The 24,611-nt window shown below is 39.7% G+C and overlaps 1 protein-coding gene across 1 annotated transcript in view; it reads left to right on the forward strand.

Annotated features, from left to right (window-relative positions):
- Positions 1-24,611, forward strand: part of DOP1A (DOP1 leucine zipper like protein A) — a 68,129-nt gene that overhangs the window by 39,445 nt on the left and 4,073 nt on the right. Inside the window, exons 17-36 of the mRNA XM_063389551.1 lie at positions 2,076-2,176; positions 3,487-3,746; positions 4,432-6,439; positions 6,541-6,652; positions 7,530-7,712; positions 8,001-8,126; positions 8,441-8,575; positions 8,886-8,941; positions 9,427-9,531; positions 10,237-10,303; positions 11,071-11,215; positions 11,441-11,520; positions 16,615-16,724; positions 16,885-17,034; positions 18,235-18,296; positions 18,863-19,015; positions 20,268-20,404; positions 21,703-21,758; positions 22,605-22,769; positions 23,717-23,846. Coding sequence (XP_063245621.1) covers positions 2,076-2,176; positions 3,487-3,746; positions 4,432-6,439; positions 6,541-6,652; positions 7,530-7,712; positions 8,001-8,126; positions 8,441-8,575; positions 8,886-8,941; positions 9,427-9,531; positions 10,237-10,303; positions 11,071-11,215; positions 11,441-11,520; positions 16,615-16,724; positions 16,885-17,034; positions 18,235-18,296; positions 18,863-19,015; positions 20,268-20,404; positions 21,703-21,758; positions 22,605-22,769; positions 23,717-23,846 — 4,341 coding nt within the window. The remainder of the gene's footprint in view (positions 1-2,075; positions 2,177-3,486; positions 3,747-4,431; positions 6,440-6,540; positions 6,653-7,529; positions 7,713-8,000; positions 8,127-8,440; positions 8,576-8,885; positions 8,942-9,426; positions 9,532-10,236; positions 10,304-11,070; positions 11,216-11,440; positions 11,521-16,614; positions 16,725-16,884; positions 17,035-18,234; positions 18,297-18,862; positions 19,016-20,267; positions 20,405-21,702; positions 21,759-22,604; positions 22,770-23,716; positions 23,847-24,611) is intronic.

A 24,611-nucleotide genomic window follows, 5' to 3' on the forward strand; every position in this document is an offset into this window, starting at 1 on the left:
CCCGCCGCAGCGCGCGCGGGCCCCAGCACCGGGAGAAGCCGAGCGGAGAACAGGTGCCCCTCCCCCCACCCAGCAACAGCGGCGAAGCAGCCCTGGACAGCAGCGAAAGGAACTCAGCCAGACGGCCATCAGAGAAGGAAAAAGCAGTCTTCAGTTGTGCCCAAGCCCCGCACCTTCCAAAACTCGGTTTTGTAAATTGTGTAACCTCCTTCCTTACCCTTACCCCCTCCTCCCCTCGCTGCTCCTTCTCCCTAACCCCCTTTCCCTTAACAAACCCCCGAGAGTTAACCCTTTCCTGCTAAACCCGGCACGGCACAGCTAACACCACGTGCTGCGCTGTGACCGCATGGCCACCATGGCCACGTGCTCTCAGTCCCATCTTCCGCTTTTCAAGTCCCACAAGGTAAACGCTAAGAAACCAAACCCCAAAGCTAAAGTGAATTTGTAATACCAGTTTTACAGCCTTGTATAATTGTTAATGCTACTTCGATTCCCTTTCCCTGTTTTTCTGCCCCTGTCCCTTGCTGTTCTGGCCAAACAGCAGGGTGTCCCAAACCCCTCCATTTCCTTCCCATCCCCATGAAGTAGTTTTTACAATTATGCCATTCTAGTTTTGTGTGTGTTCATATTGCAGATTCCCCTGTTTTCTAATTTAGAAAGCAGAGGCCTTTTCAGGTCACAAGTGTGGATCCAAGGGAAGCAGTTTTTAGATTGTCTTCTTGTAAAGCGCGAATCAGTAGTAGACTACTGAATCGATAACGCTTTTTGGGTTTATACTGTCCTCAGTTAGTTCTGAGGGTGATTGATAACCTGATAGAGTGTCTGAGAAAGTATTTGACGGTTTTTGTAGGTTTTTTTCTTTTGTTTTTCTTTTGATGACCTAAAACTGGGGGTCTTTTATTAGGCAGTTGAACCAGTTGGAAAGTGAAAGGAGTGATTTGGTTCAGATCCGTGGGTGAGAATCTGAGGCCGTGTGTGGAGCCCGTGGAACTCCACGTGTTTTCCTGTCCCTAGAGTGGGAGCAGAGGTCAGCGCCTCAGCCTAAGCTGGGGGCTGTGGTGGTCTGAAAAGCCAGTTGGAAAAGACTAGACACTATTAGGCCAGTCACGCTGGAAAGGCTCAAACAAATTTGTTAACTTGTTTCAAATCTTGCAATATAAACTCACATAACCCGTCTACTGCAATTACAAGGTCAGATCAACTGTTCACCTTATAACATAATCCTTACTGCAATTGTATTTGGTTTCATGCTGCAAAACTGTAATTACTGTTTCATTTTTTAAATTGTTAATGGTCATATGTCATATTTCTCTTCTCACATTTTAAAGAAAAAAAGGGTGACTTGTGGGATTGCATTTTATGGAAATGGTTTGCTCTGGCTCACCCTTGGAAAATGTATGGTTTATCCCAAGTCTGTACCCTCCCTGCAGTATCCTGTATCTGTAACCTCATTGGCTGGAGAATGTTACCGCGCCCCTTTGAACCTCTGTGATAAGAATGCTAAGGCAGAAGGCTCTGCCCCTCTTGCCCCTCTACCCCTGGAGGCGTCCGGACGCTCCTCTCTCCTCCCCCCCCCCTTTCCCTTCCCCCCTCCCCTTCCCCTCTCCCTCAGTGAATAAACCCTCACCTCATCAGCACCCCACCGGCATCTGAAGTCTCCTTGCCTGCCAGCACGGGAACACCACGAACCCATAAGACCCCGGGGGTCTCCGGGGGGCACTCCCCGGGGACCCCCCCATAAATTTAAACAACAACACATGTCTAGCTAGAAAATCCTTCTGTTTCTTTCTAGTATGGCAATAATGGAATGAAAATAAATTGACTATAAAGAGACAGGCTAAACTTTAAGGCAAGATCAAGATAGGAGGGAATTCTTTCATGGTACTAAATTGTTCACAGACACCTATTGTTGGCTAATAATGCTTTTAAGATAAAAAATAGTACTTAAACACATAATCAAGGAAGTTAATTTCATTGTATCTTATATCGTTTAGTATGCTGTATGACTTTCTTTTTCCAGATCTTATCAGAAGTTTTTACATTCTGACAAATCTAACTTATGATTTGGTCCACAGAAAGTAAGAATGGAAGCTCATGCCAAGTTTGCAGTGCTATGGCATCTCACACGAGATCTTCATATTAACAAATCTTCCTCCTTTGGCCGCACCTTTGACAGGTTGGTGATTGCATGTCTGATTCAGCTGAAATAATTTTACATCAGGATCTTTGATTGTATTATTCTGAGAACATAGGGAGTTGAAAAATTGAAGAACTACAGTGTAGCTGTGAGAGGAAGGAAGAAGAAAAAGAAATGAATTTGTGGACAAGAATTTTTGTTAGACAAAATTGGTTTCATAGTGATGATTATGTAAGCAGTAAATTTTTCCTGGAAGCCCTAAGAGTGGAGAAGGAATGGTTGCAGTACTCATAAAATCACTGTGGTGTATTGAGCTTAATATCTGAGTTCGTTCTGTGTTTTGATAAAAACAGAAGCAGGAGAGAGAAATCAACCCAGAACTTAATTATATGAAGTAGAATGTTACAGTAAAACAAAAAAACTTAAAAACCAAATTGCCAGCAAGTGCTAAGAAATGAGTTCTTTTGTTTAATCTGTGTTTTGTGCAAGAGGTCATTTATGGCAAGCAGCAGAGGATTTCTGTTTTGTGTTCTAGTATTGAACTGTCTTCTTAGAAAAGGCTGAAGATCTGGACTCTGAACTACTTTTGTCTTCCTCAGTTAGCACAAATATTGTGGAAAAGTGTTTATTTAGGTTTTGTATTGCATACTTAGCTGTAAGAAGTAGAGTAAAAAGGTTATTTCTTTGTCTTATGCTGTCATTCATTGCATAAATGCTGATAAATTCTGTGTGTACAGCTAAAAGCTTATGAACATCTACTACTGGAGAATGTAAAACAGTAGGTAAAATTCAGAGTCCAATATGTATATTGTTTTTCCATAAGTCTGAAAAGGCTAAAACTGTTAAAAGAAGAAGATAACAGTGGTAGGAACTGCTGAATTGTCAAGTATATTTCTCCTCTCTTTTCTTGAAGACAGGATCTTTGAATGTTTTCTTTTCCATATATCCTTGTGAATTGGCTTTTAAAGTTGTATATTTTTTAATGACATACCACTGAAAAGCCAACAAAGGCTTGTTATGCTAAGAGCCATACAAATACTTGATCTTGCTACTAATAGAGCAAATGTTATAACTGACTTTGTTACTAGCTCTTCCTGCCCATTCCTTTGAGGCAAATGGATTTGTAGAAAATTCTCAAAAAAAAGGGTATAATCCAACACTCCTTCATTAGACTAGACTAAAATATAAAGATCGGGTTCAAAGTTTTGATACCAAAGAAAATATTGCTTTGTATGGAGAAGACACTGGAATATGTACTAACATTAAATTCATCATATATCAGATTAAAATGGTGTTACTCTGTGAGTAGTGTACAATATCCACTAGATTGTTTCTTCTTTCGATTCTAGATCTTTGTTTATCATGCTGGACAGCCTCAATAGCTTGGATGGTTCTACTTGGTCAGTGGGACAAGCCTGGTTAAATCAAGTGCTTCAAAGACATGATATTGCAAGGGTTCTTGAACCTTTACTCCTACTACTTCTCCATCCAAAAACTCAGCGAGTTTCTGTTCAGCGAGTACAGGCTGAATGTTATTGGACTAAATCTCCCAATCACCCTGAAGAAGAAAATGAAAAGCAGTTCATGCAGAAGTTCAGCTGTGCTGATGGTATGTACACAAGAAGACTGCAGGAAGTTCCTGAACTTCTTTGCTTACTGTTTACATGCAATGTTAAAAACATAGTAGAAATTTTTGAGGGCAACTGAAAAAGGTGTTGGAATAGCTATGACTTTTATTTGCATTTGTGTGGTTTTTTCCTAGTTCAAGTTTGTGTGTCCCAAGTTCTGTTTAAAGTTTTATTGTTTTTACATTAAAATGATATGCAAGTATTTTAATGCAGGGCATTTTGTTACATCTTACAGAATCTTAGTAGAACATAAAAATATGGCTTGAAGCTTAACAAAGTAATTAAACATTTTTATGAATGATGTGGGGCTGGCTGAAAATATACCAATAAGTTTTGAAGTGGTTTGCATGTATTGTGCAATTTTAGTTTAGAATTTACTAATTCTGTTTTTTGTGAAAACAGAAGTAGATAAGACTGCATGATGTTTCACTGATAATTATGTTGTTTTGCTAAGGTGTACTGCTAAAATAATTTTGCTTTGTTTTTGTGAATGTGTCAATTGCTTATTAACATATTTTTTCTTCTGTGAAATGGAAAGACAGTATTTACCATGCCTTCATAATTTGAAGTCTCAATAATAGTTTAAGTCCTAAATTTTCATTCTAAATTCTTAGTCTGAAGAGCAAAATCTTACAAGTATTCATTTTTTTTGTGTTCTTCTTCAAGCATTCTCCCACATGCCTGTAAGCCAAGGACAACTTATTATACCTAAAGAAAGCAATGAGAAACAACTTGGTGTGGATGAAATGGAGAACTTCAGCCTGACTGTCAACCCTCTGAGTGACAGGCTTTCCTTGTTAAGTACTAGCAGTGAGACCATACCAATGGTTGTGTCTGATTTTGACCTTCCTGATCATCAAGCTGAAATACTGCAGAGTTCTGACTCTGGCTGTTCTCAGTCATCTACAGGAGACAACATCAGTTATGAAGTGGAAACAGAAAGCCTGAGTGCTCAAGATAGTTCTCAGACTCTGAAAGAAGATTCACCCGATGAAATTGTGCAGCAAGTGGTTACAGATCTTATATGCAAAGTTGTAAGTGGTCTTGGAGAAGACTTTGAACCAGTTAAAGACAGTCTGCACTCTGAGGATGCTTTATGTAACTTCAGCTCTTTGGATAACTCTGTAGAGGTTACAAAAAGTGAGGATCAAAATATTCAAAGTAGCCAGAGTAGTTTACTTAGTAATGACAGCTCACAGTTACTATCAGCCTCTACTGAGACTGGACTTGAGAGCTTAGGAGATGAAATGTCCAGAAATAACTCTTCACCTTGTATTGCAGAAAGCCAGCAATCTTTCTCTGATCTTACTCTTTCTTCCACTGAATCAAAGTCTAGAAAACATAGCCACAGTAGTATTCAGTTTAGCTTTAAAGGAAAGCAACCAGAAAAAATATCAGAAAAAGAAACAATTGTTAAAGAGGCTGGTAAGCAACCAGGTGCAAAACCTAAGGTAAAAATAGCCAAAAAGAAAGATGAAGAGAAGAAGAAGGCACAAACAGAAAAGCTTAAACAAACAAATGTCTTCTTTAGTGATGGTCTTGATTTAGAAAATTGGTACAGTTGTGGAGAAGGAGAAATTTCAGAAATAGAAAGTGATGTCGGTTCCCCAGGAATGCGAAAATCTCCAAACTTCAACATCCATCCACTCTATCAACATGTGCTGCTTTATCTCCAGTTGTATGACTCTTCAAGGACATTGTATGCTTTTTCTGCAATTAAGGCAATTCTGAAAACAAATCCTTCAGCTTTTGTAAGTGCCATCTCCACTACCAGTGTCAATAATGCATACACTCCTCAGCTTTCATTGCTCCAAAATCTTCTAGCCAGGCATCGAATATCTGTTATGGGCAAGGATTTCTATAGTCACATCCCAGTTGATTCTAACCATAACTTTCGGAGCTCCATGTACATAGAAATTCTCATCTCCTTGTGTCTATACTACATGCGGAGCCATTATCCAACTCACGTTAAAGTAACCTCACAAGACCTCATAGGAAACCGCAACATGCAAATGATGAGTATAGAAATTCTGACGCTTCTCTTTGCTGAGTTGGCAAAAGTGATAGAAAGCTCTGCCAAGGGCTTTCCTAGTTTCATTTCAGACATGTTGTCCAAGTGCAAGGTTCAGAAAGTGATCCTGCATTGTCTGCTGTCTTCTATCTTCAGTGCCCAGAAATGGCACAGTGAAAAGATAGCTGGAAAAAACATAGTGGCTGTAGAAGAAGGCTTCTCTGAAGACAGCCTTATAAATTTTTCTGAGGATGAATTTGACAATGGTAGTACTCTGCAGTCACAACTTCTGAAAGTACTTCAGCGGCTGATTGTGCTGGAACACAGAGTAATGACTGTGCCTGAGGAAAATGAAACAGTGTTTGACTTTGTCATAACAGACCTGGAGCACATTGGTCCCCAGCAGCCAATGACCTCTCTGCAGTATTTACATTCCCAGCCAATAACCTGCCAAGGCATGTTTCTGTGCGCAGTGATACGAGCTTTGCACCAGCACTGTGCCTGTAAAATGCATCCCCAGTGGATTGGCCTTATCACTTCTACGTTGCCTTACATGGGAAAAGTTCTTCAAAGGGTGGTTGTTTCAGTGACTCTTCAGCTCTGCAGGAACTTGGATAATTTAATTCAGCAGTATAAATATGAAACAGGATTATCTGATAATAGGTATGTGTATGTAGAGGTATAGTCTTTTTAACTACATTTGATTGTGTTAAATTACTTTACTGTCAGATTTACTCATTTTTTAAAAACTGCTCTTCTTTTAGGCCTCTCTGGATGGCATCAGTCACTCCCCCGGATATGGTTCTCACTTTATTAGAAGGGATCACAACAATAATTCATTACTGCCTCCTGGATCCATCTACGCAGTATCACCAGGTAAAATTATCTCTGTGTCTGAGAGATTCCTATACAGTACATGTCAAATCAAGGATTGTGATTATATTAGCAGTTGTGAAGATCTGAGTGACAAAAATAACAAATATATTATTTTAGCTCTAAATAGGGGGATTTATTGACAATACGCACATTTCAAACAGAAAAACAAGTTTTATGGATGATACTTTTAAGAGAACACTCTTATGCTTGTTTGCTTCTTTTGGTTGTTCATTTTTTGTTACCATGAAATAACTAAAGTATAAATTCCTTAACTTTAAGACCATTAAAATTCCACTTTTTAGAGCTGCCTTTGTTGTGTTCATCTTGTGTCAAAACGTTATGCTTCTGCTTCTTCTGTATATTCACAATTTTTCTTTTCAGTCAAGCAGTATTTTTAGATCTGATATTCTGAGCATAATATCTGTTAAGGATTTAGTCCAGATTCCACAAGCTTTTGCCCTGTTTTGTCAGTAATCTTGTTTCTGTGCTTTTTTCCCATTCTTACACCCCTTTGCTTTCCATTCATTTAAAAGTGACTGAAAAGTGGGGTTTGTTTATGTAAATAAATAATTTTGCCTAGAGTACTAGCTAGATTTAAAATTCTGAAATAAATGTTTTCCAAAGGTATAGGCAAAGGATACAAAATTGATTGCTGTAGATGTGAGGGCTCACATGTTCAGAGTACATTTGATTTTGGACAACTCAATCAGAAGTTTCTCTGTTTGAAAGTCTCAAAGCTATACATATTGTAAGAATTAATGAAAAACTTCTGAAAAAGAGTTAAGGTTGAAAACTCCCATGTTAGATAGTCTAAATTTACTCTATTTTAAATATGCTGTTAATGTAGATGTTTAATACTCCTCTCCTCTGCCACTAGCTTTTGGTCAACGTAGATCAGAAGCATTTGGTTGAAGCACGCAATGGGATCCTCTCTATCTTGCATATGATTATGTCTTCTGTGACTTTACTGTGGAGCATCCTGCACCTTGCAGATTCTTCAGAGAAAACTGCTGCTGCTGCTGCTGCATCCATTACCACTATTAATCTTGGGTCAACTAAGGTCAGAACATTATTTAATCATATCATTAAAGTTGTTCATTAATACCTTTGTCAAAATACTTTCAATTCCCTTCCCTTAAATCTAAATTGAATTTTTGTACCTTTGTCCTCATCTACTCACTCACCACAAACACCAGACTTTTATAAATGAGTATTGAATATGCTTTTAAGCAAAAATGTATCAGTTCCATGTAATGTGTCACCTCTTTGCTTTCTGCAGAGAAAATGTTTCGAACATAATGCTGAGGTGCTTATCTAAAGGGGTATGTGTTCTGCTTTCATATTCCAGAATCTAAGGCAACAGATTCTCGAACTTTTGGGTCCAATTTCAATGAATCATGGTGTTCACTTCATGGCTGCTATTGCATTTGTATGGAATGAAAGGAGGCAGAACAAAAATACTTCAAGGACAAAGGTATATTTATATTACAATGGTCACTTCAAACAGTGGTAATACTTTTAAGTGATTTACTGTTGGAAGAAGAAAATTCAGACATTACAATGAAGTATGGACAATATTTGTATTTCTAATTAGCAACTGTACTGTCAGGGAGGTACCACTTCCGACTGGGATAATCTCCTGAATTCTTCAGGGGAAGAGTAGGTTATACCAAGTCTCTAGATGAACTGTTAGTTGATAAAATTTCCATCCCATGAGCACAGCTGCCTTAGTTTTGGCATAGCCGTTGTCTGTGGTGATAATCTGTGACATACATCTGATTCTTTTAGGTTATTCCTACAGCAGGGGAAGAGCAACTTCTGCTGGTGGAGCTGGTTCGCTCTATCAGTGTTATGAGAACAGAGACTGTCATACAGACAGTTAAAGAAGTTCTAAAGCAGCCTCCAGCCATAGCAAAGGACAAGGTATGGAAACTGGAGAGATCCCACTGATTTATATGATGTCCTCCTGAAGAAGCTTAGTACATTGGTGATATCTGTACTTCAGTGACAAAGCTGAGAGGCACAATGTGAAAATTTTCACTATATCTAAGAGATAAATTAAGAGAAGCATAACTTTACAGAGGGATGTCTGAAAGGACATTTTTATTATCCTATTAAATAAAGCTATATGTTTAGACATTGCAGTGACATTATAGCATTGTCAGTTTTACCCTGATGAGAGGGAAAAAAAGCCACTTCTTTCTGACCACACAGGTTTCATATCTTTTTCTAGAAACATCTTTCACTGGAAGTCTGCATGTTGCAGTTTTTCTATGCTTATACTCAGAGGTAAGAGAAGCTACATTTTATTTCTGTCATCAGAAAGCAGATGATCAATTTGAATATTTTGCATCTTTTTGTCATAGGATGATGAATAGTCTGTGTAATATAAATAGTGAAGAAAGAACGGGTTTGAACTGTAGGTTTGTTAAAAAAGTGGTTTATTTTGTGACTTCCATAGTATTGCATCACCTTTCTTTGCCCACCTAAAAATCCTGCAGGTAATCTGCCCCTTGCTTAAAGAAAGCTGATCTTAATTGTGCTGTAACTCCTTCGTCCACTCAAGCTTTGTAATGAAAAGCTTATCTTTCAGAATGCTCTTCTGCCTTCATGTATTTGTTAATGAGTTGACATAGCAACCTAATATTAAAAGAATCTATAAGGGTGTTGATTGCCAATATCTGACAGGAGAGATGTGAAGTAAAAAGAAATTGGGAGAATACCTGAAGGAGATGATGTTCTCATCGCTGACATTGCTGCTCTCTCTCCCTTAGGATTCCAGTGACCAGCTTAGTAGACAGCTGGGCAGCACTGCTGCTTTTGTTAAAAGATTCCATACAGGTTGGTCTTCCAGCCCCAGGACAGTTTCTCATACTTGGGTAAGTGCTCCTGATATTTGCGATTTTCAAATATGCTCAAATGTAGGTGTGTGAAACTATTAAGTGTTAGTGGTTTTAAATCTGTGTCTCTCACTTTTGACTGCTAGAGTTATTTCCTGGGTTCTGTGGGTCTTATCAAATTCCTGTCTTCTCTGTGGAATGGCTACATATGTTACATTTTATAGTATAGTATGATATAAGCCACAACCTTACCGTAATGATTATTTGAGTGATTCAGGCTCTTTAAGCAACAGATATAAGTTTCTGATTTTTCCTAAAAATAACAACAATTACTATATCTTAGCTATTTGAAGCCCACTGGAGTGGGCTGAATTCTTAGCATAGAAACAGTTTGTGGATTCTTAGAAATATAATTTTGGATATGATTTTCTGTATTATGCTTCGAGGACCATTTTATTCAATATTTTGACTTTATCTTCCCTAGTCAACTGTCTCTAAAGATACTTTTGATATAATCAAATAAATCATATTCTTGATAAACTCTTAACTTGACTTTTTACTTTTAAAAATTAACTTAAGGAACTTGAAAAGATGCTTCCTGGAATATTGATAAGTAGCAATCTCTGAGGGTTTAGTGAATAAATATTGTGCAAATAAATGTCTTCAGATTTGTTGTAACTCTGAAAACTGCTGAATAATGTATTATGGGAAGAAAATCCATATTTAACTTCTATATTTTTTCAGTGTTCTTAATGAGTTCATCATGAAAAACCCAAGTCTGGAGAATAAGAAAGATCAAAGAGATCTACAGGTAGGAAATTTGTTGTATATGTCTTTTCAAAATACTGAACAATAAATCGTAGAATCACAGAATGGCCTGGATTGGAAAAGGCCTTAAAGATCTTCCAGTTTCCAGCAAAGGAAAGATATTGACCTCTTGGGGCAAGTCCAGAGGAGGGCCACCAAGTTAATTAGAACGATGGAGATCCTCTCTTAAGAGGTGCTGAAGGAATTTGGTTTGTTCAGCTTTGAAAAGGGAAGGCTTCCAGTACCTGAAGGAAGCCACAAGAAAGAGAGGAACTGTTTACAAGAGCTTGCAGTGACACAACAAGGGGGAATGGCTTCACAGTGAGAGTAGATTTAGATTAGGAATTTTTGATAGTAGGAAAAAAAAATCTGTACTGTGAAGGTGGTGAGGCACTGGAACTGGTTACCCAGAGGTGTTGTGAATGCCTGATCACTAGAATTGTTTAAAGGCACTTGGATGAGGTTCTGAACAACCTGGTTTAGTGGAAGATGTCCATGTTCATGGCAATGGGGTTGGAACTAGATGCTTGAATATACTAGAAATATTTGATATCAGTTCTGTAGTATAAAATTACTCTTTAATATCTTCTTATATTTACAATTTGTTGAAAAAAGCTCTTATTTTCTGTGAAGTTATTTATCACTGATAATACAGAAATTATTTGAAAGCAATTCTATATGTGGTTATATGGATTTTCTACAAGTCAGGATAATGAATGGAGCCCTTCTGCACAAAGTTCTTAAAATGCTTTTGGGTTTTTTTTCTTCCAGGATGTAACACACAAAATAGTGGATGCCATTGGGGCAATTGCTGGTTCTTCCTTGGAACAGACCACTTGGCTAAGGCGAAACTTAGAAGTTAAGCCTTCCCCCAAGATTATGGTTGATGGGAACAACTTAGAATCAGATGTTGAAGGTAGGTTCATTTTCATCTTTGTTTAAAACAAAATATTAAATTTCATGCTAAAACTAATGAAGAGAACAGCTTTGCTATATTTGAATGTATATAAAATTCTTCAGTATTGTGTGTCTGACAAAGGTTGTGCATCTTCAAAATATATGTTTTTAAAATATGCTGTAAGGTAAATAATGGCTTGAGAAAACTAACTTTGGACACTTTTTTATTATTATCTTCATTTAGATATGCTGTCTCCAGCAATGGAAACTTCAAATATAACTCCATCTGTTTATAGTGTCCATGCATTGACCTTACTTTCTGAGGTAAGTGTTTCCTTAGAGATGATGAGTATTGTCTTATAACAAACTTCTGTATTGTGAAAAGCTTTGGACTAGTAGCTTGGAGGAGGAGATTTAATGGGAAATGCTGATGTGAATGGATTCTGAGTCTTGTCACATAAAAGTATAAGAAACTTTGTTACTAACCCATTGAAATGGATGAGGGGTAAAGCATGGCCTTTCAGATGTGTAGTATAGCAAACTGTTTTGATTGTAAACTTTGTGTGTTTATCCTTAGGGTACATCTTATTTACTGCTGATAATTGCAGTCAGTCTGTTTTGTTTTGTTTTTTTTTTTCCTTTGTAGTTTATTCTCTAGAATGCTTTGACCAGGAGCTTATGCTTCTGTGCTTTTACTTTAATGTGTTACAAAAATGATGAATCTTTATACTCTGGATTTTGCATGGTACCTTGTTGCTATGGTTTTCGGACGGCACAGAAATAACAACATGACTCTCCATGATGGTAAAGATGAGAGCAAAGTTCATTCTTCTAAATTCTACTTTTATAGAGTAGTTCGGTACAAAGAACATGATTGGTTATTCAGCGTCTACACTCTTTTGTAAATATTTCTTTCCAGTAAACATGTTGGAAAAACACCACCTGCAGATAGTTTCTCACTTCCCAAGGTTTGTTTGAATTCCTCCTTTAGATTTCTCAGGCTAACATGAGAAAGTTGCTCACTTGCCTTTCACACAGACACTAGCAGAGCCTGAAGCCTAAATTCAGACCAATGTCAGGCCCACATCTCCCCCTTTTAGTTTTTGCTGAGGGCGACGTCTGTGTCTGTGTCCTCTCCTGCAGGGCCCTTGCAAGAGAAAAAAGACAAACATGACACCAGAAGTCCCTTTAGTAATCAACCAATCACTAAATAGAACTTCCATTGGGCACCGACTTAAATGGTCAGGGAAGTTCTGTGGCATTTGGTGTTGACCCTTCATAACCATGTCCATGCACCAGCGTCAAGCTTAGCTATTTACTAATTCTAATACAGAAAAAAACAAAACATCATTAGCCTGCTCAAAAATGGCAGTCTAATTTGTCAAGATCCATCACTCTAGGAATCATCCTTTCAGATAACAAGGGCTTTTTCTGCCTTTTAGCAAAGGACAGTGGTCCTTGCATTACACCTGCAACCGCAAACTGATTTAATTTTCCAATTATTTGGACAACCTGAGTTGACCCTTTTTTTTTTTTTTTTTTTTTAAATGCAAAAATGCATGTGATGTTTGAAAGGGCAGAGACCCATTGCAGGATGTGCAGTATTGGACCATCGTTCACTCAATTGGCCCATGATATCTGTAGGATGTCACCTAGAAAGAAAAAAAAGAATAATAAAATTAATAAAAATATCAATAAAAAGATATCTGACTCCAAAAAAAATCTACATGATCCCAAAGACCAGAAAGGCAAAAACCACAAAGTGAAATAACAGCCCTTAATAACTACAAAACATACACCGAAGGCATGTGAAATATTACCTAAAATACAACTACATCTATGTAGGAAACTTAAATGAAAAAACATCTACTATAAAATTAAAACACATGAAAAGGAAATGTCCATTGAGACAAGATGTTGATCCTTAGCATCACTGGATGTCTTCTTGAAGTCTGAAGCAGGGAGTGACTCGAGGAAGATCGATGAAAACAGGACCATGCTGCTGACACAGGACTTCTGTTGTCTCCATAACTTCCAACCACATGGTCATCTTTGCAGTCTATATGACAGCCACTAAGGCTATGCAATGTCCCTTTTCACTCCTCAAAGGTGATGGGTAACACGACTGCTGAACCTGCTAATGATAAAACACAGGCACATCTTCTCCTTAAGTTAACAAACTTGTCAGGCTCCATTGTCTAAATTCAACATCCAGGTTTCAGAATTACTTTTTCTTCAGGTTCATAACATAAATGTTACATTGTTGCCTGTTATCTTTTTGATAATAATTTTGATCAGCCCAGGAACTGCAAAAGCTGAAGTGCTTCTTTTCCAGTGACAACCTGTTCATCCTTCCCGGGCAGGAATTCCAGGTTCACCTCAAAGATCAATTCAGCTATTATATTTAAAGGTCAAATTGTTGAGTCAAATAACTCATATGTAATTTTTACTAAAACATCTGGGCAAATAGGCAATTCCCATCCAGAGAGAGCCAAGGCATGGCCAGTGCCCAGCTCTAACTGCAGAGGAATCCCTTACACCAATTTTAAAAATAAGCTTCTTAAAAATCTTATAATAAGAAACTAATATGGTAATTGACACCTCCTAAATTTGTCAGGGTAGAGATGCTCTGAGCTCAGCAGGCTCCTGAGATGGTCTGTGACCAGGATTGGAACTGCATCCCAAACCGTCAGGACAGAGGAGGCATTCTTACAAACTCAGATAACCTTGTCTGGAAATCTGAAAATATTTAGAAAATCATGAATGCAAAACTAGCATAGACAGCTAGAAAACAAGAAAAAATTCTTGGGTGACACGTGTCTTACAGGCAATTATAGACAAATAGCAAAGTACATGAGAAGAAGAAGCAGAAGCAGCAGCAGTAGCAGCCGGCTGTAGAACTGTGATAACTTTATCATATCTGTGAATTCACATCAAATATCTTAAAAACTGAGATAACACTTAAAACATAACTGATGGTTATACTGTAGAATTATTAATAATACTTGTGTTATCTGCGAAAGGCAACAGAGGTTGCTAATTTGTTTTTTGTATTTCTTGTCATTTTTCTTCTATTATGAACAGGCATTTAAGGCTCCAATTCTGTTCACAGAGACGCCTTGAGAAGAAATGTTTTGAGGGAGGGGGGGAGGGAAAAACCCAAACAAAAATCAACTGTCCCTCTAAAAGGAAAAGCTTCTGCTCACCTCAAAAGCGACGAAGCTATTTGGCCCTCCCTGAGTGGGGCTTTGGGGGCTCAAGAGCCCCAGGGCCGCCCCGCGGAGCTGGGGGAAATCCAAACAAACGTGGCCCCCATTTTTCTGTAAAGGAAAAAGCTTCTGCTAGCCTTAAAGGCGGCGAAGCTATTTGGCCCTGCCCTGAGTGGGGCTTCGGGGGCTCAATGGCCCCAGGGCCGCTCCGCAGAGCTGAGGGAAATCCAAACAAACGTGGCCCCCATTTCTATGTAAAAAAAAAAAAAATTCAAGCGAAGCAACTCCTACAGCATTATCCGCTGTCTAGAGGAACGGCAAGTTCCTTGTGCCCTATTCGCAGTCGCCGCTCGGCCCGCAGGGAAGGAGTGGGGGAGCGAACCCCACCGCTCATGGCGAGGGGAAGGGGGAAAAGGAGCGAGGAGACCGCTCCTCGGTTCCTATGACGACTTGCTGTGCAAATTCACGCGGGAAGGAAATGAAAACAGCGATGAAGTGTGTGCCGGCGGGGCAGTGGCCGCTGGCCCCTGTTCTCATCGCCACTGCACACGGCGGGAGAAAACCTCCGCCGGGGGGGAAACGGGGAGGGGACAACGGAGCGGTGCTCGGCGGAGCTCAGCCCGCCGCCGCCCTGCCGCCGCCTGTCTCAAGCGGAGAGCCGGTGGCCCCCCTCACCGCCCTGGGGGGAAGGGGGGGGGGGCGAAGAGGCAAAGCTGCTCCAAGCCGCCCGTCTCAGCGGCACCGCGCGGGGAAGGGATCTGCGCGCCCGCCCGACCCGCGCGCCTGTGGGGAGGGGGGAAAACCGAGTACGGAAAAACGAGAGAGAGATTTTGCAGCCGCTGCAGCGCCCTGGAGCAGGGCGGGAGAAAAACCGAGCGAGAGAGAGAGAAGGCAGGGAGATCGCATCCGTGCTGCCATGCCTGTCTCACCGCACCCCCCACCCCCGCACAAGGGAAAGAACAAAGTTAAAACACAGAGACACAAAGAAAGACAAGCCCTAAACTCACACAGGCAATCATAAAAACAAGCACAGGTAACGTTAAAAGCATAAAACACTCATAAAGTGAACTTTTCGCCCTGAACACACAGAAGGATACAGAGGGATCAAAGGTTTTCGATCCCAGTCCCGTCCGCAGGCCAGATGCTGGGCCACGCCGACGAGGAAAGGATCGTTGTGTCACACTCCGGGTCGGAATCTGACCAGCTGTATCTTGGACGGGCTAGCATCTTTTAAAGTCACGGTACAGACTAGTCGCAGTGGATGATAGCGCAGGAACCACTGCCAGCCATCCGTGGTATGAAGAAAGGAGAAGGAAAAGCCAAGGAAGCGCCGTCTCTGCCGGCCGGGAGAGGCTTACAGACGCTCGCTTTGATCTCGGCCAGACAGAACCGAAAGAGGTCGGGGGAGCGCTGGGCAAGCTGTCGGCAGCGAAGAATTCCAGCTGCTCTTGTCAGGAAAGGCACAAGCTGTCCTCTCTCAGGAGAGGGGTTCCCCAGGTTTTTCTGGAACCTTTGCCCGGCTGTCTGTTCTAGAAATTAAAGTCCAGCTGTGCTGGGTGCCGTCCGACCTGCTGTTTTTTGGCAGGATTGATCTTTTTCCATGGTCAGCAGGACCAGCATTCTTTAGAAAAAACGTGGAGATACTTCGCTTACCTCTCTGAGGAGGCAGGTAGAATTTTCAAGCTTTGCTGCATGAATCAGTCCCGGCTGCGCTGAACTTCTTCGAAAACGTCGGGTCACCAGATGTTGCTATGGTTTTCGGACGGCACAGAAATAACAACGTGACTCTCCATGATGGTAAAGATGAGAGCAAAGTTCATTCTTCTAAATTCTACTTTTATAGAGTAGTTTGGTACAAAGAACATGATTGGTTATTCAGCGTCTACACTCTTTTGTAAATATTTCTTTCCAGTAAACATGTTGGAAAAACACCACCTGCAGATAGTTTCTCACTTCCCAAGGTTTGTTTGAATTCCTCCTTTAGATTTCTCAGGCTAACATGAGAAAGTTGCTCACTTGCCTTTCACACAGACACTAGCAGAGCCTGAAGCCTAAATTCAGACCAATGTCAGGCCCACAGTACCTGAAATGTGATCACTTCTATCATAAATTTGAATGTTCAGTAAAGAACATTACAGAAAAAAAACCCCTGAATGATAGGTAAAAAGCAATTTTAAAGTGCATTATAACATATCTTCTTGTTTTATAGGTTTTGGCTCATCTCCTGGACATGGTTTTCTACAGTGATGAAAAAGAGAGAGTTATTCCTTTGCTTGTAAATATTATGCACTATGTTGTGCCCTACCTCCGTAATCACAGGTATCTTTAGTTTATTGAATTGATCTACATGTCTAAAGCCAGGAGAAATTTGGATGGTGGCACTTAAGTTGAAACAGACATGATAAGGATTAGATGTCTGTCAAACCTTCTATAAAGCAACAACTCAAAATCTGATTATGTTGATTTTTTCTTTGTTTAGCGCTCACAATGCATCCAGCTATCGAGCTTGTGTCCAGTTATTAAGCAGTCTTAGTGGATATCAGTATACAAGGAGAGCATGGAAAAAGGAAGCCTTTGACCTCTTTATGGATTCCAGTTTCTTCCAGATGGATGCTTCGTGTGTTAACCAGTAAGACTTTGTATTGACTGTCTTGCTTATATTGATGACCCTTACAGATTTTATGTATTCCATTAACATATGGGCCAAAATTTCCCAATAGATCTTTACTGAGAGAAATGAAGATTTTTCAGTAGTTTAGGTTACCACTTGAAATGTGAAACTTATATGAGGTATATTTCTATGCACAAATCTATTTTTAAAAATAATGATCTAAAAAAAAGTTCTGTGAGGAAAACATGGTTAGCATTTTGTAGAAACATAGAATGATTTTCATTGCAAGAGACCTTAAAGATCATCCAGTTCTAATCCACCTGCCACGGGCAAGGACACCTTCCACTAGAGCAGGTTGCTCAGAGCCCCATCCAACCTGGCCTTGAACACTTCCAGGGATGGGGCATCCACAGCTTCATCAGGCAGCCTGTGCCAGGGCATCACCACCCTCACCATAAAGAGTTTCTTCCTAGTATCTAAATCTGCCCTCTTTAAAAGTAGGATTACTTTACTTTAAAAGCAATTCCCTCTTGTGCTATCACTCCATGCCCTTGTAAAAAGTCTGTCTTCAGCTTCCTGGAGGTTCTTTAGGTACTGGAAAGCTGGTACAAGATGTCCCTGAAGTCTTCTCTTTACCAGTCTGAACAACCCCAACTGTCAGCCTGTCTTCATGTTCTCCCACAGATCCCTTCTTATGCTGGAGGTCCCAGAGCTGGATGCAGTAGTCCAAATAGGGTCTTACCAGGGCAGAATCACGTCCCTTGATGTCTTGGCCACACTTCTGGTGCAGCCCTGGATGCAGTTGGCCTTCTGGGCTGTGAGCACACATTGGCAGATAAAAATCAGTTTTTCATCTCCATCTGCCGTCAGCCCCAAGTCCTTCTCCTCAAAGCTGCTCCCAGTATTCATTTTGTGCCCAGCCAGTATTTGTGCTTGGAATTGCTCTGACTGTTCTGCAGGACCTTGCATGTGGCCTCGTACTTCATGAGGTTTCCTTGGGCCCACCTCTTAAAACTGTCAGGGTCTCTCTGGAGAAGGGAGTTTAAGAAACACAGTTTTGCATCAAATAACACAAAGTAAATGGTACCTTACAAAGCAGAGAGCTTGGATTGGAAGCCTTAGCCTAAACTGAAAGAGCAGAAAAAGTTTTGCAAATGTTCCTGAAAATTCTTGCTTTTTTCTTGCTTTTCTGATTTGTGTACAATTTTCCTCTTTTAGTTGGAGAGCTATTATGGATAATTTGATGACACATGACAAAACCACATTCAGAGATTTGATGAGTAAGTATTGATATAGTAGTGACTTCTCCCCAGTATAAACATTAAATAAATGAAAAATAAGTATCTTAAAGAAAACATGTGTTCAACATTTATTCCAATTTGATTTATTCAGTGTTTTTCATGTTTTCTTTGACTACTTGTTTCTGGAGAATTTCATACCATCCTGGCACATAGTGTATTTTGCCTATATGGTAAAGCTGATTAAGCGGAGTGGGTGGGCTGGTTTTTGGTTAGTTTGGGTTTGAAGATCTGACACTAACTGCTTAAAAAAATTGATTCTGCATATTTGGATTTTCTGAGCATCAATACATGCAAATTTTATTTAAAGAAATGACTGAATTCTTTGCTAAAAGCCCCTAAATCCAGCCACTACTGTGTATACTCACAGGTTTTCTTTCAACTTTCATTTTGAATTGCTGGGTTACAGATTCAAATTGCAAACCATACATCATCTTAACATCTGCTTTCAAACCCCATTATTGCAAAGAAAGAGTGATTTGTGCCTTGAAGTGAAGCAGAAGGGAAATTGATAAGCTCTTGGCTGCACTTTCCCTTTTCTCTTCCAGCACGAGTGGCTGTGGCCCAGAGCAGCTCCCTCAATCTGTTTGCCAACCGCGATGCGGAGCTGGAGCAGCGCGCCATGCTCCTCAAGAGACTCGCCTTCGCCATTTTCAGCAGTGAGATAGACCAGTACCAGAAATACCTGCCAGACATCCAAGGTCAGTAAATATGTGTGGTTTCTTCCAGGTACCTGTGGAATGCTTGTATGACAGGGTAACAGCAGGGTAAATTTTTATCCTGCAATATCGCTGTGTGATCGTTTATTGGTTTATTATTTTTTTAAACAGTTATTAGAAATCTGTTTCCATAGCTGAAGCAAAGTTTCTGCAGATTTTGGTTAAAATGTTTTCAGTCTTAAATGACAACAAGATATGCAGATTTTGTGGTTGCTAGTTGACTTTAATCCAGGTAATTTCACTGATCTGTCATTTTATCCCTTGATCAATATCCTTGGATGCCTGCACAATATGTTTTGACCTGAACATCTGAGGTACAAAAACCTATCAATTAGGGATAAATAGGAAAACTGACCTTGACATTTTGAATTCTTCTTTGCTGGGTTTTTTTCCTCTGTTCAGATTATCTGTCCTATTTGTCATTGAAGTTTATTTCTTACAATGACCTTTTACGTTAAGTCACTGGGAATGGGAACTGTTTGGATCTTTTTTTAAGATGATGCTAGTAGTACAGCAGAGCTTTTAGATGCATCATCTTTTCATGCCACCAAAGGGACACTTTGGTCTCTTCTTCTATATGGAAAATCAGTTACATCAACTTTTTTGTTTCATTTGTTCCAGGATCTGTTTTTTGTAAAATTAGTTGGTTGGTTGGTATTTTGTGTTGGTTTGTTTCTTTCTTTTTTCCCAGTCAAGTCAATAGCTGAGATCACTATTTTCATGGGATCAGGTGATTTTACTGGTCTGAGCTGCAACATGTATGTGTGTTGGTTTGACTGAAAAACTTCTTTGTGTCTGCCTCTGTATATATGGAATGCCTAGAGGTGATCAAAATTCAATAAATCTGTATCATCCCTTTGTAATTTTTCAAGTACTATGATGGTGCAGTGTTTTAATAACAATAATACATCTGAGTTGTTCAAGTGTTTTTTGTGTTGTTTGGAATCTGTTAACTCCTCCTGTTGTAATGGGTGAAACTCTGCATAAGGTAAGTTTCTAGATGCACTGTTGCATTTATGTAGAGAACTTAACCAAAATAGGCAACTGCGCTGCTTAGAGGTTTCTCTCTTTAGTTCTTCCTTTGATGGAGGGGTTATTTCTTTATGTTTGACAGAATACTGAAACAGTAACGTGGCAGATACTTAAAGTTAACATTGTGAGTAAATGGGAGAAGCAGAAAATTCTCATTGGAGTTCTTCTGAACTGAGGGACCCTTCTTGGCTTTTTGTTTCAGAAAGGCTGGTAGAAAGTCTCCGGTTGCCACAGGTGCCCACCCTTCATTCCCAAGTGTTCCTGTTTTTCAGAGTATTGCTTTTAAGAATGTCTCCACAGCACCTTACCTCACTTTGGCCAACCATGATCACTGAACTGGTGAGTTGCAGGTGTCAGTCATTATTTAAAAGACTGGTGCACATTTGAGACACTACCTCATTCCTCCTTAAGATTTTTAAGAAAATCTCTTCTAGAGATTGTACAAATAAATGTGCAATGGCCACAAATTGAAAGCTGACTTATTTTCATAGTCTTGATGTCTGTTTTTGTGATGAAATTGAGTAACTGTTGGCTTACAGTATTTCAGCTATTCAGCTGTCTCCTGAATTAAATTTGCATTTGCCCTCATTGTTCCCTACTGAATCCTACTTCAATTTCTCCTTATGTATGTGTACCCTCTCCACCATTCCCACTCCTGCTCTTCTTTTTCAGTGTTCCCTGATTCTACTTTCCTGGTCATTCTTCTTCCAGCAATGGGGATGAGAATCCATGTATAGGAGTCAGAATCCATGTTTTATTGTCAGTGGATGGTCATTCAGGTCACATTGTGGCTAAATTTTGTGACTAGACTTATACGAGGCTTGGCTCAGATCTCTTCTTTCTCATTTTACTCTTCATAACAAAATAAGAGCTTCTACCTGCAGAATCTCCTGTGTTGGCTGTTTGACACACTCTTTGGGGTTTCAGCTTTGGCAGTGGGAATGGAGGAGAATGATTGGTGCATGCTGTAATCCATTCAGCCTGTTATTCAAGGAGTTCCCAAGGGACTGAATAACAGAGGGAGCAAACCAGAATCATTGCTGTGATGATGTTTTGTCAATCTGCAGATGCCTAACCTAGCCCTTGAATAACCACAGATCCAAGCAATAGAAGGAGAAAAGCTATATAAAATATTTTAAAGTGTGTTGTTTTAACAATAGATGTATTTAATTTTAAGCCTGTGAATGGTATAAATACCAGAAAACCCATTCCACTCAGTGTGGTCTTCTGATTCCCGTGCTGTCCCCTGGCCTTTACACAAGTTACTGCAGTCTTGGAACTACATTCAGTTAGCAGGACTGTGGTGTTTCTGGGAATTCATACCTGAGCCTGACTGCTCCATTAAATGATCCTTTATTCTCATTTCATTTAGGTCTTGCTCTCTTTCTAGGTAGTGGAGGGGGATTAGCCTTTGAGAGCTTTCCTCGCCTTAAAAGAGACAGTTCCTTGTGGCCTTTGTGTTATTCAAGTTATATATAAGAGATGAAAAAGCTTTAGAGTGCCAGTGTGCACTCATACAGGAGAGGAAATGAAGCTCCAAGCTATTTATCTATGGCTTATTACTCTGGCTTTCCTATAGTGTTTTCATGAGTCACAGTCCATTAAAAATGGTATTAAATGTAGCATTTGATCTTCAGGTGCAAGTTTTTTTACTGATGGAACAGGAGCTTACTGCTGATGAAGACATTTCCAGGTAAATGTATGAACTTCCTGCTTGTTTAACTTTATAAAAATCCCTTGGTATGCTGATGGGAAGTTGAGTCATTCTTTAAAATAATTTGCCTTAGAGTTGGTGAGCTCAAATGAGAAGGACAAGTAAAGGGTAGTTCAGTCTGACTGCAGTACCAGGGACAGACTGTTTAGGACAAAACAGAAGTCCAGCTGTCAGATTGCCCATAAATCTCTAAAGGAAATTATACAATACAAAATATAATTGTATTGAGTCTTACAATGTCTGCCTGACGAAAATGTACTGCTGCTGCAATTAAATTATGCGTGGCATGACTTGCACCTTTTCTGTGTCATACTCCTATTCTAAATAAGACTGATGCACTTTTTTTTTGTCTAAATAAAAGCATAGGTTCTTCTTGTACTAGAAAAGTGAGGTAGATAATTTTCTGTACAGTGTGATCCAATTTCAGTCAATGCTAGCAGCAGAGGCAAATCTCTTAAATGAGCCAGAGTTATTTGCCCAAGTTTTGCTCACTTTGACTGTCACTTTTTTTCCTAGGTTGTCTGGTTTTTTGGAGAGTTTTTCCCTCAAATAAAGTAATATTGACATGACTGACAATTTTAAATTTCCTCATAATTTGAGTATCTGGGAATAAGATGCAGTGCAACACATTCATTATATATTAACATTTTAACACACATATATATGTGCATACAGAACTGCACTCATGTGTTGGGGTTCGATTTATGAATTCAGGATAATGCTGGTAAATAGAGTTGTGTGTTTGTAAAGACAGGTAAGAAAAATAAAGTTTTCATTGTGGCAGAAGATTGTTATGACTCACCTCCCTGCTATAATATATTTTAGAACTTCTGGCCCATCTGCTGCTGGTTTGGAGACAACTTATACAGGTGGCAATGGTTTTTCCACATCCTACAACAGCCAGAGGTGGTTGAACCTGTATTTGTCTGCTTGCAAATTTCTGGACTTGGCTCTAGCTTTACCATCTGAAAACTTGCCTCAATTTCAGATGTGAGTAGAAAACGTCATCATTTAAGTTCTTGGATGTTTTTCCATGTCTCTTGGTAAAATTCTAGCGTCCAAAAGAGTCTTTGGTTTACTGTTTCCCTTCTTTCTTTGGACTTCAGCCAGGGCAGCCCATAGTTTGTTCCCTCACAGTATCTGAGTGGCCCCCAGAGCAAATGGTGCTGCATATCAAATTAGTTCAAGCTGGTTTGATTTAGCCTGTGGCAAGAGATTTGCCACACTTGAGAGATCATCAGTAGTAGTGATTTATTCAAGTATTTTATTTTTGAAGTACTTAGTTGCAGTAATGCCTAAGAGCTCAAAATACACCCACCCATATCAGGGGGTAATGCATGAGATCAGGGGACTGCATGTCATCTCAGCATGACTTGCTTAAATTACTCTTGCACACTCTGTCTGGAAGATGTGGCAACAAACCCTCTTAGAAAGGGGATCCCATAGGTCTTTATTGGGCAGTAGTGGGCACGTGTACAAACTGCTTCCCCAGTGCCGCTACAATCCTGCTCCATTGGAAAAAAATAAATGCAAAACAATTGGCATTTGCTGGAGACCCTGGGAATGAGAGGCCATGAAGGACAAAAGAAAGTATCATGCCTCTTCTTTACACTGCACGCTGGTGACTGTGTGAGGGCTGCATCCCTGGCACAGCTCTGTAGACGTTTGGTCACCTCTAACTATCTTGCAGTTTAAAAGACACTCAGGGATTGGAGACTGGAAGGATTTGTCCACACTGAGTCAGGTTGTGCCCTGTAGTATTTCTAAACCTAATGTTGAAGGTTTTTTTATTCTTTTCTTCTGATGGTGGACTTGGGTTTTTTTCCTCCCTCCTCTGATACTTCACCAGATTTGCTCATCCATTCATATTTTTGATTGCTCAGAAAAGCCTCCATGTTCAGTATGGGTAATGTCTGCTTGTGTTTACCTCATGGCAGGTATCGGTGGGCTTTTATTCCAGAAGCATCAGATGATTCAGGCTTGGAAGTACGAAGACAAGGAACACATCAGAGGGAATTCAAACCCTATGTGGTGCGTCTGGCAAAGCTGCTGCGAAAAAAAGCAAAGGTATGTTGCTTTTTTCTTCTGCTTTTCACTGAAAATTTTCATGTACAGTAACTCACAGCAGTGTTTGGTATTGGATGTTTTAATTTTTTTTAACAATGAAGAATGGAAAGGAGTTTTTCTGGTGTAGGAGATTCCAGCTGGAGTAATCTCAAGTCAACATCAGGCAAAAACAACCCAAACAACCCTAACTGCAGAAAACAAAGAAATCAAACAAAAAAACTAAGGCCCAAACCAAATAAACAGGTCCCAAAATTAATCAGACAACAGAAAAATTCATAATCTGCTATGAACAAAGTGGTTATGATGACTGACTTTGGATTTCTAAATTAAAAGTATTATTTAATTGAAAAGTAAAATATGCTTCATTACCTAATATATTTTAACATAAAATCACTTTCAGATAGCCAGTCATATATGTAGATACTAGTCTGACTGTCTGCTTCTTGAAGTAGAAAACCAGTTTTTTAATAACAATCAAATATTTAAAAACCTGTTGCATTCCTAAACATGACAGAACTAAGAGTGTTGAGACTGAGCAGAGCCTGGGACTGTGATGAGCAGAAAGCAGAGATCAGTAGAAATAGTTCTGGGGAAATCGTGGCTGCACAATTTGTGGAGTGGGAGCAGGATGAGGGTTGTCATTATGTTGGTGCATGGGATGTATTAATCCCCAGTTTGTGGGGTTGAAGGCCTGTTGATGGAAGCTGAATGGAAGCTGTCCAAGCTCTGTCCCACGGAGATCCCTTCTGCTGCCACTAAGTAAGA

The sequence above is a fragment of the Prinia subflava genome, chromosome 2 (assembly GCF_021018805.1).
Source record: "Prinia subflava isolate CZ2003 ecotype Zambia chromosome 2, Cam_Psub_1.2, whole genome shotgun sequence".
Classification (NCBI taxonomy): Eukaryota; Metazoa; Chordata; class Aves; order Passeriformes; family Cisticolidae; genus Prinia; species Prinia subflava.